Source organism: Neopsephotus bourkii, unplaced genomic scaffold (genome assembly GCF_033783945.1).
Source record: "Neopsephotus bourkii isolate Nb327-2 ecotype Australia unplaced genomic scaffold, CSIRO-AGI_Nbou_v1 NB_1765, whole genome shotgun sequence".
NCBI lineage: Eukaryota > Metazoa > Chordata > Aves > Psittaciformes > Psittacidae > Neopsephotus > Neopsephotus bourkii.
The window spans coordinates 1130172-1145906 of NW_026902239.1; the positions used below are offsets into that span (position 1 = coordinate 1130172).

The following is a 15735-nucleotide window of genomic DNA, read 5'->3' on the forward strand; positions in this document are numbered from 1 at the left end:
TTTCAAAAATAGGTATATGTGGCAGAATATATATAGATATATGTGTGCCAGACTCAAGACACCTTTTAAATATAGGCATGTGTGGCATGCATTTGCAAAGCAAATAGACAAAACTTGCTGGGAAGCATCAACACTCTTCCTAGTGGGTGAGCAAACCACACTGTTACTTGCAGAGGGTACCAGCCGCTCACACAGAGAGTGAGCTCTGGGTAAATGGTTACCTCCCCTGCAATAACTCAGAGGGTTATTGCTGGTCAACTGCACTGCTTCTACCTAGCATTTTCTCTTTCTGCAGCTGAGCAGATGATCCGAGTCTTTGTCAGTATAATGCAAGCTCTTAGGACTATGAAAACAAATGCTAAGGAGAAAGGGGGTGGGGGTGGGGAAGTAGAGCAAGCATATTGAACAAAACAGCACAGAGCTTCTAATGTATTCCTACACTGTACTTAACTTTAGACCCTTACCTGAGGTGTTCGAATTAGGGATGTAATTGCTTTGGAGTAGGTTTTCACATGAAGGCCACAGAGAAGTCTGCAGTCACAAGAATGTGCAGAGTTGGACCTGGACTTTTCAGATCTGTTAAGGTCAGCACCTTATTACTGGTCCAGCCTTACCTCTGATTTCAGTTCATGCAAAGTTAGGTCTCCAGGTGTCACAGGTGTAATGCTTAGCTTACTGATAATGTTTTATCATGAAATCAGATTTTGAGTTTAAAAAAAAAGGTGTGGGGGGAGTGCTGTTCAAATTTGGCCTTTACATGGGTCTTTTTGTATCTTTAAAACCCCATAGTTAGTAGCTTTTATGTTCTCTCTCACGAGAATGTTGTTATATTCGTTTAAATAGCATTTATAGAATTTATAGAAATTGAAGCTCCTTTTCAAAGAGCAGAAAAAGCAAGATGACAGCTGCTGGCAGAGTAATACATGTTTTTCAAGGAAAAAGTAGCCTCATGGGATAAATCAGCAGACCTCTAATGTACAAGTGGCAGTGTAAAGGGCTGCCCGTGGCAGCAGCAGAACCCTCCAGGAGCTGTGAGCAGCTGCGATGCCATTGGCGCACATCGCCAGTGACCGCAGCTTCTCTTGTGGGACGAGTAAGGGTTATTAAAGGACATTCATCCCTGAGATACCTGGAGGCCACTCCAGTCCTTCCATGAAAAGTTTATTTTCTTATTATTTGGACAAAAGAAACAGTGAAGGATTTGCGCAGTGTTTTCTGTCTCCCAGAACTCATTCACCATTCGTTTACCAACTATGTAACGTGAAGCCCCTGCTGTGAATTGGCAGATTTTCCTCAAGAAATGCAGACACTATTATAAATTTGCTGATCTTTAGCTGCAGCACAGTGCTTGTCATTAATAGGAGTAGTTTCTTCTTGATGATTCCTTGATGGGTATTGTACCTTGGAAACAGACAGCTCTGTAAGTAAACCCATGTGTAATGTCACTGGAAACAAAAAGTCAAAGCTCTGCAGGTATGGGAGAGGCAGCAAGCATATCATTGGAGAATGCAACGTAAGACAAGTAGGAGAGGAAGATGGGTGTGCAAACTAGCTGTCTGCCCTGTCTGCTGATTTTTTGTCTAGTGTTATTAGTAGGAAAAATGCTTAATATGATGCTCTTTGTCTGCAGGATTACATTAGTTTGAATGGAGAGAATTATCCTCACATTATTGTCTTTCAAGAAATGAGGGTCACAAGTGAAGTTGAAAGTAAGAACAATTGCAAACAATCTGCAGCATAAGAAATTAGTAGAGACAAACTTGATTTGCCTTTATTTTAAAAACATTAATATTTTCAAAATAGTTAAACTTTATGTTTCATTGAACTAAACATAATCAGAACCATTTAGAACCAAGCACTGGTTATAGGGGAAGTATAGTGAAAAGCAACAGCTTCTTAACTGCAACCCTCCTTCTTATTCTGAACACTTGTTGTTGCTTTCAAATTGCATTTTAGTTCAAGAAATAGCTTTAGTAAAGTAACTAAAGTCAGCAAATGTACAAAGTTGGCACAGTTTCTGCAGGGATTTAATAGGGATGTGTGTTCATGCACACACCCATGTTACATGTGTATAATTTGTGTACATATTGTATGTGTTTATCTCTGTAATGAGCAAGTCAAGGTGGTTAGTGGTTTCTCTGGTCCCTTTACTTTTATGTTTCATTTCTATTCCTTGCTATACATTTTCTTTTTTCTTTTATATATTTACATCTTTTCATCTTTGTTGCCATTAATAAACCATAATGTGTGCCACATATGTATGTATGCACATATTTCTCTGTACTTGAAACCATGAATTAAGTTCAATCTGCTTATTAGGGATTGCATGATAGGATTGCTTGATACAGCAGATAGGTGATGCTCAGTGATCTGAGGTAGATTGTCCAGTTCCCTTTTCCAATGCTTTTTTCCAACCCTTATATGTCCCATTAAAAACATAAGTACTTTCCTAAAAAAGCACAGGATAGGAACAAGCCTTCAGATAGACTGTCCTGTACTCTGCTACTGTAGGCAATAGCCTAATCTCCTTTATTAGTTTTTCTGTTTCTTTCTAGGAACAGTTAGGTCTTTTGCCATCACTGCTTGGAAGGTGGATTCACATCAGCACTTTCCATAGCATTAGAAATGTGGTATGATTTTATTTATTTTTTTTAAGGAGGGAAAAAAGGCCAGCAATTCTGTAGGCTGTTCAGTATTGTAAATGCTCAATGGAGTTACAATGCATCACATCCTGTGCACCCTGCAAAGATGGCTAGCTACTTGTAGTTTCAGAAATGCTCATGCCAGATAAGGGAACGTGACTCTCCAGATGTAGCAAATTGTGCTGTACTCAGATAGTTGCGATCAAGTATTCTCTACACTCTGTTGCTGTGAAAGTCTGTCTGCAAGCACATCTCCATAGCATATGTGAAAAGGAATGCTGGAGAAGACCTCTCTTCAGAGCTTATGCCTCCTCAGTAAAATGGATGGAGGATCAGAGATTTAAAAAAAAAAAAAGACTCACTGTGACTATCTACAGTGTTTCAGTAATAAATCTATCTGAATTTGACATGGAACTCCAGGAACCAACTGTCCTAGTTATTTACCCATTTAGTTTTCTTAGATGTTTGTCCCTTGCCTCTATAGCAATTATATACTGTATGTTTTAGGAACTACAGAGGTAGGATTTCAGTAATGGCTGGTGAGCTACACCTCAAATGCTGTGTTCAGTTCTGGGCCCCTCACAACAAGAGAGACATTGAGGTGCTGGAGCAGACATAGAGGGACTAGAAAAAGGCAACCAAGCTGGTGAAGGGGCTGGAGAGCAAGTCCTGAGAGGAGCAGCTGAGGGAACTTCGGTTGTTTAGTTCGGTTGTTTAGCCTGGAGGACAGAAAGCTGAAGGGGGACCTTATTGCTCTTTACAGCTACCTGACAGGAGGTCTCTTTTCCCATGCAGCAAGCGACACGACAAGAGGTAACAGCCTCCGGCTGTGTCAGGGGAGGTTTAGATTGAATATTAGGAAAAAATTCACAGGGAGGGTGATGAGTCATTGGAACAGGCTGCCCAGGGAATTTCTGGATTCACTGTCCCTGGAAGTGTTCAAAAACCATATAGATGAGGCCCTCAGAGATTATGATTTAGTGGTGGTCTTGCCAGTCGTGAGGTAATGGTTGGACTTGATGATCTTATAGGTCTTTTCCAGTCTGGCTGATTCTGCGATTCTGTGGAATTACCAAACCTGTTTTCTGTTGGGAAGAGGTCATAAATCACATATTTGCTACCCCAAAGATGGCAGTTACTCAGAATTTCTTGTCTAAGATTTTAATAAATAATATCATTGCTAGCTGCATGATGGTCTTTCTGTGGCAGTGTCTTTCAAAGAAATGTGATGATCTTCCAGGCCAGAGTTTGATTGGACTTTGTTTTGTTATTTGCATCAGTGGACCAAAAAGCAATAGTGAATGAAAATGGAAATTTACAAGCATAACAAAAATTAAATTAGTGTCTGTTGTGTACAGCTGTTTCCTTGCCACAAGACTAGGCCTCTTCCAAATGGAGCATACGTGAGGATAAGAAGCACGGGGAAGTAACTGTGGTTCAAAAACTATAATTATGTACTGAAGTTCGTAAGATGTAATAACAGCACAACATTTTTGACTGGAAGGAAAATAAAAAAATATAAAAAGGAGCTCAAAGACCCTGATGTAAAAGCTCATTGAACTTCATGGAAAGCATCCTGTTTGGGTGCAATACATTGTTGTTTACAATGTACTTAATATATTAGGCCAGGAGTTCCTGAAATTTTATTGATGGGAGATCATTTCCTGTATGAGATAGCAGTTCAGAAGCTGATAAATGTCTGGGATGCAACACAATTTGTGATTTTTATAGTATTTAAAAACAAACAAATAATAAATGAACCAAAATAATCAAGCAATATATGGAAACTTCGTGGACCACAGATAGGTCACAGACAACTTTCTCTGGCATACCAACATTTTTGGTCTTTCAATACAAAACAGTTTAGTTCTTCAGCACTTGTGTGAAGATGCTAAGTAGAAAGCAGAGAACAGTAAAGGCAGAAGTAAAAATCAGTCCCCTGTGAGTTGAAGCTCTTAGTGAAAGTAATGATATCTTTGCGTTTATGAGTTAGCAATAAAATTCCTCTTTGCAGAGGGATAATTCAAGCTTATGCATTATTTAAGTGTGCTATCAATGGGGCATGTTTTCATATGCTTTACATTTTAGCCAACATAAAAGCCAAAAGTCATCTTAATACTTAGGGCAATCCTTCTTCCTTTCTTTCTCTGCTTCAGTATGTTGTGTCTAAAATGAAATTGGAAATAGTTGAAGTAGCTGTGGACTCAACACCTGTAGTCAGATGTTAAATGTAAATGCTGGAAGCATCTTTAAAATGACCTCATAAAATGATAACATTTGCTCTGTGTTTAAAGAAGTTGAATTTTCAAATTACAGATTTGCTTCCTTATGAGGCTGTTATCAGAAGGCATATAAAATCATTGGTTTATTTTCATCTGTGATTTTTATTTTGGAAGTTACAATTTTTATGTAATTGGGACGGAGGGAGGGAGGCTTTACTTAATCTTGTTTACATACAAATATATGCTTGGATGTTTAATCTGAAGAAAAAACAGGTTGTACAGAATTTGAATCAAAAGATATCTTCAAGTTTTAACAAGATTCTTATTTAAAATAGGAAAGAGACAAATTACATCAAGGTAACTGTTGTCACTTTGCCATAATTTGTACAATTAAGTGAGCTGGTATGGCTAATGTCCTGGGTTTAACAGTGGCAGTCCTTTTTCTCTTTCTTGGTAGCTGGTGCAGTGCTGTGTTTTGACTTTCGGGCTGGGAACAGAGCTGATAACACTGATGCTTTGGTCTGGCCAAGGACTTTGTGAGCCTCATGCTCTGCCAGGGAGGAGGGAAGCCGGGAGGAAGCAGAGACAGGACACCTGACCCAAACTGAGCAAAGAGGTATTCCATACCACAGCACGTCATGCCCAGGATGTAACTGGAGTTACCCGGAAGGGCTAGGAGACTGCAGGGTTGGAGGAGGTATTGGTCGGTGCTTGGTCGGGCTGGGGGGGCGAGTTATCGGTCGGCTGGTGCTGAGGTCTTGTATTCTCTTCCCTTGTTATTTCCTTTATCATTACTATTATTGGTGGCAGCAGTAGTGATTTGTGTTATACCTTAGTTACTAAACTGTTCTTATCTCAACCCGTGCGAGTTGCATTCTTTCTGATTCTCTTCTCCGTCCCTCCAGGAGTAGGGGGAGGGCAAGAAGGGGGGGCGGGGGGAGGTGGAGTGAGTGAAAGCTGTCTGGCTGGGCTTAAACCATGACAGCTAATCTGTAAATTCATATGCTGTCTCAAATCTTCACGAGATGAAGTAGGGCTATTTTATAACAGGTAGTAGCATCTTTGATGGTGATAGCTAAAAAAAACCCCACCATGTTACTTGAATAATTATCTTTTTTTCCATCATTTTCTATAGTAGTTTGGTCTGTGTGATCTATGGAATGTCCAACATGAGCAGTGTCTAAGCATTAAAAGGTCTGGTTTTTAGTGGTGATTAAGTACCTTCTACTCCTTAATAGTCATCATAAGTCTTAGTGGCTCCTAGCCTTTGAAGATGAAGCTATTTCAGTGTTATCCTCGGGATTTTCTTCACTTCTTTTGTAATATTGTCAGGCATGACTGGCAAGTACAGTTATGTTGTTGCATTTTGCCTCAGGGTGGATGAAATGATGGCTCTGTGCATGGGAGTTACATCAAAATGAAAACAAAATTTTGACAAATCTGTGCTATTCTTGTTTAGGTGGAAAGGACAGAGCAAAATCTCTGCCAAAGTACAGCTGCGTGTATTGCTATGATGGAATATTTTATTTACTGCTCTTCCAGTAAAAAAAGATTTCTTTTAAAACAAGCAATATATGATACAATCCATCTAGTGGCATGATACAATCTACCTGACTGGGGACAGGACTAGGGAGTTGGAGTGCAGCTGCAAGACTATAATCAAGTAGAAGTGGTTTTTTGCAAAATCTTAAATGGGATTCTTAGCTGTGTAATAACAGAGAGGTGGTTTGTCATACTCACTTCTCCCCTTAATCTTTGTGCATGCATGAAGAAACAGTTTGCTTGTGGTCGTATGATGATTCGGAGGTTGATAATTCAGGATGACAAGCTCTACTCATCCAAATGTTCTGAAGTTCTGACCCTTGACTCTCTGAATAGGTCTAGCACTCGCTAAGTAAGTGTAAGGTCATATTCTTCAGCTGCAAGTTTAGGTTTCGTGTATGCATACTTACATCCGAATTCTGAAAATGACTGCTGATTTTATTGTGAAGCATGGAGGGTCTGTCTACTCACAGCTCATCTTAGGACTGGACTCTTTAGGACGCTCAGTCCATCTCTGTGGGAAGCAAACTATATTTCAAGAATATCTTCTCTGTCTCTTTTAGATGATTAATTATCTGTTTATGTAAAAGCACTATTAGATCTGGATGCCCACTAAGTAATTAATTTAACACTTTACTGATTGATTAATACGTGTTTTCTCTGTTTGTATATGCTGTGTCTCAAGGCCAGGCTGGTCAGAGCCTTGGGCTACATGGTCTAGTATGAGGCATCCCTGCCCATGGCAGGGGGGTTGGAACTTAATGGTCTTAAGGTCCTTTCTAACCCAAACCATTCTATCATGCTATGAAAACAGCTAGGGGGAATCTCCTTGTGTATGTGTAAGCATCCCATATATATCTGAATGTTTCTGAAATCAAACTAATTTGGAAAAAAGGTTTTTAAGATAAAGTCACTGATGGTAAATGGGTTTGCTGCTAATTCCTGCTATAGGCGCTAGGATGACATGCTTTTTTCAGTTTTATACTGAAGTCTCAAGAGATACTGTATTTGTTAAATTGATATTAATTAAAAATGAGAGAGCAAATTGGTAGGTTTAGACTTGATTAGTTTCTCCAGAAAAGCCCAGATAGTTCTGATGTAGAGAGAGGAGTCTAAAACCTCTTTGTCTTCCTTCTACACTCAGTAGCAAAGCAACCTTGCTGTGAAATTTCTATTTTTTAATAATTTGGGACTCTCAATTTTTGTTTTCACATCGCTGTTGATATGAGTGTTCAGATTCAACCTGGTACCAGTGCATGCAGCTTCATTTCAAGACAGCAAGAGGTGATGATTTGATGTACAGTCTGATGGTCTCTGAGATTATGGTGGGGGAAATAATTGAAGAGTGTTGGATAGTCCTGTTAGCTGCTTCTGTAATGAAGTCTTGCATTCCAGTGTAGAGTGTGATTTTACTGAAAACATTCAGTGCCTTCAAAAAAGGCCTGATGGTGGGAGATGGTGCATTTCCTGACAGCCATGACAAAATGATTCCAGCTGTTCCTGAGAGGCACCTAATGCTATGCTGAAAATTGCTGATTTGTATAAATGTGGCAATGTCTGTTTTGCAGTATTGTTTAACTAACTGGTTCTTGTTAAGTGGTTGTTAGCACAACACACAGTTTTGGTAATGCTGGTTTTGTCTGTAATCTTTTAAGGTTGTGCTGGTGAGATGGAATGAACCATTCCAGAAATTAGCAACCTGCGATGCAGATGGAGGAATATTTGTTTGGATACAATACGAAGGCAGATGGTCGGTGGAACTTGTGAATGATCGTGGGGCACAGGTTGGTATGCATGTTTTCTTGCAGTCAAGAGGTCTGTCCTCATCAAGTCCTGAGAGGCAAAATAAAGAGGAAGAGGTGCTTTATACATTTAAAAAACAGGAGAAAATGAAACTTTTTTTTTTTTAAAGAATATGCAAGAATTGTTGCAGAGACACTTTGCAGGGACTGTTGCTTTATCCAATAGCCGTAACGTCAGAGCTGCACCTGGGCTAATAGTTGCCCTGTCAAGTTCTGTGCAGTGCTACCTTTTGTTAAAACAACAAAAAAATCCTATATGGCCCATATATCTATTTTCTTATCTTTGATATATTAAGGTAAGCGACTTTACATGGAGCCATGATGGGACTCAAGCACTTATCTCCTATAGAGATGGATTTGTGCTGGTTGGTTCAGTCAGCGGACAGAGACACTGGTCTTCAGAAATAAACTTGGAGAGTCAGATCACCTGTGGCATATGGACTCCAGATGACCAACAGGTAATGGCGCTTTTAGAGGTATTAATTGTGTTGCATTTATATGCTATAGAATACATCTCTTAAAAGGTTGTTAAGCGGTAACTTTGTAAGAACAGTTTCCCTCAGAACTGGTGCTCCCACAGATAAAAATTTAATTAATCCTGTCATTCTCATTAGGCAGATATGTAATGTACCAAGTTACCTATCATCACTTTTCACCCCAATTCACATGCAGTCTTATTCAAAGTTAGTTGTTTGAGGCCGGAATCTGTATTTCTCTCACTGATTTCTTGATACAGCTGTCTTGAAATTGCATTTGAGCAGAGATACAGCCTAGACTAGTAAACACCTGACTGGTCATTTCTGTGTATAGCTGCCCAGTCTACACTTGCAGCAAAAGCACTTCCAGTGACAGATATGGTTATGTTTTGCCTTCACATGAGCAAACAGATCCAATTGATTGAGTGTCAGAGGCACCTCTCAGCCTTATGTAAACAACAAAATTCAAAAGAAGGTCATTTTTCCACTGCTGAGCCTAAAAAAACTTGATGAGCTTTGAAAAATACGGTTAAAAAATCTTTACTGTTTTTCTAAAGAAGCATATGATACTGATCACATCACCATTTATAATGGGGCTTCAACTAGCTGGTTTCATGTGTAGGTTTTACAATGGCCCTTTGCCGTTCACCGTTGAGCTTACTGGAATGGTCTTTCCTTCCAAATGCTTGCTGCCAATATGGTTAATGTATGTATAATACACTACTGAAAGAAATTATAGGGGTAGAATAGTGCAGAGAGGGACTGTGTTATGATCACAACTGGATTATTTTCCATCCTTCCTTTTACACTGCCATGAAAAGGTGCTGGCTCAAGATCCAAGGTACCACTGACTTTAATGTAGAATACTATAAATCCATCCAAGATAGTTATTTGTGGAATTGCTAGTGGAATAAACAGCACTAATAATATGCATTTTTACAGCAGCCATCTCGTAATTTTAGAGCTGTGCATAGAATAATGAATTAATTATTGTAACACTACTCTTTAAAGCCAGGGAGCCTAACTGCCTCTTTTTTGAATCTGAGGAACTGTAAATAAATAATTTACTCAAGAACAAGAGGGAGAGACAAGAAGCAGAAGCAGGAGGAGAAACTAAGATCTAATAGCTCTCAGTCCTATGTTTTAAACATGAGGCTACCCCATTTGTGTGATACTCAGTTGTTGCTGCAGTATTTGGAAATATCTTCACTTGAGTGTGTAATCTGGGGTGACTGACTGCTTTTAATTCAATTTAGGCAATATGTTTGTACTTTTCTAATCTGGATGCTTCATAAGTGGTTATTCCAGGGAACACTTGTTAGTATCCAGATAAGCACATTGAAACATAATGGCCAGTTCCAGAGTTACAGACTCTACTGCTGACCGACTCACTGAAATAGAGACCAAAATCAGCTAAGAGCTTGATGTTGCTCTGCATTGTCTTCTAACTGTGGGGCTTGCATGTTAAGTGACGAGGGATCTTGGTACTGTTCTCTGGAGTTGGTGCAAAGAAGTGGTCTTCTGAAATGTGTTTAGATGTATTTGCCTCTGGACGAACAAGGACATATGATTTAATGAAGCACTAAGTAAGAGACTATGCTCAATTCAAGCTAGTCAGTCCTGGGGGGGAGGCAGGACATTGCATATATTACACACAAATAAGTGCATACAGAAATGGATACCCTTACTAACTTACCTCCTGATCTAATTTCTCCATTGATTTGTAACTGTGCAAGTAAGATCAGAATATTATTCTAGTCTAAAATAGGTTCAGCATCTTCCCTGTTGCCTAATGTAAGCTACTTGTCAGTACAGCAAGTGAAAGATAAATGTCAACATGTAAGTTTATATTTTCATACTATTCTTTTTGTCACCCCTTTCTGGCACTGTGAAAATTGCTAATAGAAGTATTTCTGGAAAACATCCCATGACCTTTTAACACAACCTGGAAAGTTAAATTTCCACGGGGAATGTATTGTTCAGTATCCGTTTTCTATCATCCTGATTAAAGTTTGCTCATTGTAGTCTGTTTACCTCACTCTTCAGTTCTCTTAACTTTCTCTCTCAACCCCCTGCTGCATCCGTCCTCCTCTTTTCCTCAAGTTTCATCTTCCATCTTTTCTCCTACCTGTCTCTTCAATACCAGTAGGCTATTACCTCCGACACTCCTCACCACAGCTCTGTGGCATCTCTGCCACAGGGGAGGGTAATTTCCTACTACCGTCTTTCTGTTGGAGGCGAGAAACGGTTCAAGCTACGTTATTATCAGCCAGTTCTGTCTTGTTTGATAGGATATGTGTGGCCTCTGGGTTTGTGTCCTCATTTTGCATTGACTCAGACTTCTAAGTAATGCACCTGAGGTACTGGCTGATGTCACCTGTGGTTCAACCTCCATAGTTAATGCTTCCCAAGGTCTTTTAAGAGCCTAAACATGGGATGAGAACTAGAGAGATGGCAAGGCTGCAGCACAGTCCTGCTGAGACTGAGCATATAGTTGTATCTTTTAACTGATTTGGCATGCACTTTGCCCTTATGAAGTTATTGGCTGATTTTATTAATACTATATGCAAGTATTCTGCATTTTCCTGTAGGAAGAGTGGTATCATTCTTCTTGCAGCTCTGGTGTTTTCAGGATCTCTTGAGTTCTCCGTATCTTCTGGGGACGAACTGATCTTGAGTGATAGGGCAGTTGATGCAACCTGGTTGACTGCAGTGCTTTCTTACTTAGCATCATATGTCATCAGATGATCTTCTTGTAAAGGTCATTGGCAGATTTTTACTATGGTCAGAACCAGGTCCCGAATCTGGACTTCAAGCTGTGAGCTTCTTCAGCTAATTCAAGATATAGGCCTTGTGATTGTGGTTCTGCGTATTTATTGTAGAGGACTAGAGTTAATATTCTCACTTCAATGTGTGTCTGTAGCTTCCTCATTTAGGTGTTCCCTGCTCCTGTACAGTATAACCAAGCACATGTCTGGCCAAGGCAGAGAACCTTGTTACACCAATGGCCTCTTGAGGATAATAAGCAAATACACACAACAGGAAGACTCTGCAGGACTGTGTCCTTCCTTTCAGTGTTTTGAAATGTTGTTTGTTTTTTTTAGGGCTACAAGAAACTGTAGTAGAGCCTGCTTCCTCAGGGTCATGAGAAGTATTTTTCTGGTGAGAAGACTCATCTAGGATCATGTAGGGATGAGAAGTATGTTTGAGGTGAAATGTAAATTTGAAATATCAAGGAATACTGTACCCTGTCTTGAGACAGTTCTGTGGTGTCATTCCACGCTTGTTTCCAAAGAGAGAGTGTACATACAAAGTAAACTGAATGACTTCGCAAGTGAAAAAACTGAAGATTTGGCTTGCCAAAGGGTTTATTTGTCATTATACAAGCAATGTCAATAAGTAATTGAAGATTTTTCCTAAGCCCACAAATCATATAAAATATCTTTCCAGTGCTTCATGTCCCCTCCTGTGGGCTTGCTCAGCTCAGTGATATTTTTCTATCTGCCTTTGTGCCATCCTCCTCTCCCAGATTTTACCTAGTAAAGAGGCTTATCTCCATTCATGATGGGGAAAGGCACAGAGTCACAAGAACTGGGTGAAAACTGTAGAGGGGTCTGATTATCCTCTTGTTTATAGGAATATAGTGTAACTCCCTGAACTTCACTGATGTTTCGGTTGTTGTTTCCATGTGCAAAAGAAGAATCAGAAGGAAATCACTCTTCAGTAGAGGGAAGCCTTGATGTAAAAGAAAGAATTTAATTCGTGGATATCCCAAGAGATGCTATTAATCTATATTTGTTCCCTGTATCTTATCTAGTGTAAGTTACTAGGCTTTTCTGACAGTTGTAACAACCCATATCTATATTCCCCCCTCCTCTTTCCTGTTGCAAGCTTTTTTTTGTGGGAATTCAGGGACTGGCCAGGACATGACAGACTACATGTACATGTGAACTTTGCCCACACGCTTCCTTCTGTTTGCTCTGAAAATAGGCATACAAGCAGTTACCTAATTTGATTTGCATCCTGCTGGGTACAACATTAATTCCTGTGTGTGGTCCCATCGCAATGTTTCATGCATTAGTGCTAAGAATGTGTAAATACAGGCCCCAAATTTTAGCCTGTTCTGTGTCTAATCCTACAAAATTCTGCTCATGGTGGAAGAGAAAAGCAGCACTGTGTTAGGAACAGATACTGTGTATACTGCCGGGTCTTACAAGACGCTGGAAGAAAACTATGAGACCTGTAGCAGATGAAACAGCTGTCTCAAAACACAGGGGGGTGGGAGGTCTGGATGTTGTTTGTTTGCTTGTTTCTTTAATGTTTTGTAGTTTGCAATAGCTGTATGAGAAGGCTGTTTCTGTGCTGTTATTCACTCCTGCTCCCAGTCCTTGCCATCCCTACTCCCCTGGCAACCACAGATGCTTCAGCATCCTTTTACCTGACAGGCACGAGGCAGGGGCAGGCTTCAGCTCCTTCACCCTGCCTGCAGCACCCTGCCTGCAGTGCTTCAGGGTGAAGCCCAGCACCCAGAAAGGATTTTTCCCATGAAGAAGGGGATGCATACTACTTTCTATGTTCAGCAGTGTAGTTTGATGGGATCTATGTGCTGGTACCGTATTTGGAAATACTTGTTCTGAACAATTCTAAGATGAAAACATGGAAGGTAGCCTCACCTAGCTTCCAGAACATGGCTTAAAAATAAGGAATTTGTAAACATTTGGAAGTATTGCATCTGTTTGGGCCATGATGTCATCTTCTGACGTATGTCTTCTCATCACCTGTAGCTCTGAAAGGAGGAGTTTGTGCTTCCATTCACTCTACTGTCTCAGTCAAGCATGATTCAGGCAGTCCTTGCTACTGTGGTAGTCACACTGATCAAGTTTAATTATGCTCAGACATCTAGCTGTGTGGAAAAAAAATCTTGAAGATAGCCTTCTAATGAGTTGACAGAATGATGAAAGGGAGCTACAAACAGGCAACTGGGGCAATATAGGGAAGGCAAATATTTACCTTAATTATTATGAATGGAAAGAAGGACGAAATGAAAAAAAAATACAGCCTGTTAAATTTGAAAGTGTAAGCAATGGCTTTGGTCTTTATTAGAATATTTCTTGTCCCTATGCAGGATCTTTACAGGTTCACATAAAGGAGCCTTTAAAATGCCAGGGAATGTCTGTATTTTTGTGTCTTAACATATAAAAATGCATCCTTAGTTCTGCGTGCAGAGAATATCAAATTACTTATATTTACAGTGACTAGGGATGCTCGGAATTGCACTGTAAGGTACAGTCTTTGAGGAAGAACTGAAAGACTTTTATTGATGGATGAATTACTCAGATTACTGGGAAAAATGGCTAGAGGCTTTTTATAGCATTGAAGAAGTGTCATTAATTAACTAGGCTGTTTATTCAAACCACAAGGGCTGTAGACAATGGTTAAATCGCATGTAAGGATTTTAACATTGCATGCTGCATAATTGAGCAGCACTATTAAAATGCTAAAAGAGGACGGGAAAGAGACGTCAGTTGTCTTTCAAGATAAATCCACTTGTTATATAAACCAAACAGATAAACAAAACCCACCACAGCTTAACTGCCTTTAATATTTTGGACTATTTTTAGAAGCATTTCAAATCTTTGTGGCAGACTTGCTATTAAAATTAATGGTTTCTGCTTGCTTGTGCTAAGGGTTCTGTGGATGTTTACTATCCTATGGTAGACTATCCTTTTATAGACAAAATACGTGGGGCTTTATATATACTTTAAAAGTTTAAATGTTTTTGCGTAGACTTTGTATTCTTGTTCTATATGGTTATACATGCTGTTAGCCAGTAACACTTTGGTTTTGTTTTTTGCTTGATGACTTGATTTTTATGATGACACATAATATTGACAGACAGATTTTGTGTGAAAAAGCAATGTGGACTTTAAGTGCTAGTTAATCTTTCTTTTTCCCATCTCTTTTCATTATGTTGTTTTAAAGCTCCATTATGCAGCTATTTCTGAAATAATGGATTTCTCTGTTGTTTTTTTCCCTAGTGTCTATACATAGTTTTATTAGCATTGTCTTTCCTTTGCCTTTTTCCTGCATCATTCTGATGACAGAATGTCGTCCAAGAAGAAGGCAAGAGTTAAATATCACGATGAAGTGTGCTTCTTTTTAGTTGTGCTCTCCTTTTCTCACTAACAGTGAGCAGCTACACTGCAGATTTCCCTACTCAGAGGAGGACTTCATAGGCTTTGCCTTGACTTTTGGAGAGGGTAGAGAACAAGGGCACATTCTCTTTGGAGCCTCAGGGGTTCACCCACAGATTCAGGAGCTGTGTCATCTCTGCAGATTTATTCCAGACTTGATTATTCCTGCCAGAAATCCTAGCTGATACTGCGCAGTTGTTGAGCCAGTAATTGGAAGGAGCGAAGCAACAAGGTGATGCTTCAGTGTGCTTTCTTCTTCCCACTTGCTTCATCTGTGTCTTGCCTAATCTTTCCCTTGATGCTCTTCATCCAGCCTGTAGAGGCAAGAGGCTAAGAGAGCTGATAAGATGATGCCATTTGTTCCAGTCATGAGGGCTGTAACATAGGGGATGTTTATGGGCTGACAGCATCATAGTAGCTCCCACAGTGTTTCATGTCAACATTGTTTCAGATGACTCTTGCAAAGAAGTTTTCCCCTTTATGACTCTGTCTGAAAGGAGTAATACAACTGTTTTAATGTTTTGCTTATCCTTGTAGACAGGGTATTTTGATGTTTGCTACTGTGAAAAACAAATGGCTGAATGGATTTCTGCATCCCCCTGGATGCAGTCTACTGGGACACACAGATCACCTTCAAGTGTATAACTCTTCACTTTGATCTGATGTGATGCTAAGATAGGTTGCAATATTCTTATGTTGGTGGATCAGAATATGGGGTTTGTTAAGCTCTGCACTCTACCACATCTTCCCTTCCCTCAAGAAAGGAAGGATATCAATGGCAGTGACAAACCAGAGGTGAAGGGAGAGCTGAAGACTCGTGCTGATCAGTTAATGTGTCTACTTAGCATTTTTATACC

At 39.7% G+C, this 15735-nt stretch overlaps 1 protein-coding gene across 4 annotated transcripts in view; it reads left to right on the top strand.

Moving 5' to 3' along the window:
* The window catches only part of TULP4 (TUB like protein 4), a 161162-nt gene that overhangs the window by 98149 nt on the left and 47278 nt on the right, over nt 1-15735 (top strand). For all 4 annotated transcript variants that reach the window (XM_061378227.1, XM_061378229.1, XM_061378228.1 and 1 more), the window contains 2 exons: nt 8062-8190; nt 8505-8666. In XM_061378227.1, the coding sequence (XP_061234211.1) occupies nt 8062-8190; nt 8505-8666 (291 nt within the window). The remainder of the gene's footprint in view (nt 1-8061; nt 8191-8504; nt 8667-15735) is intronic.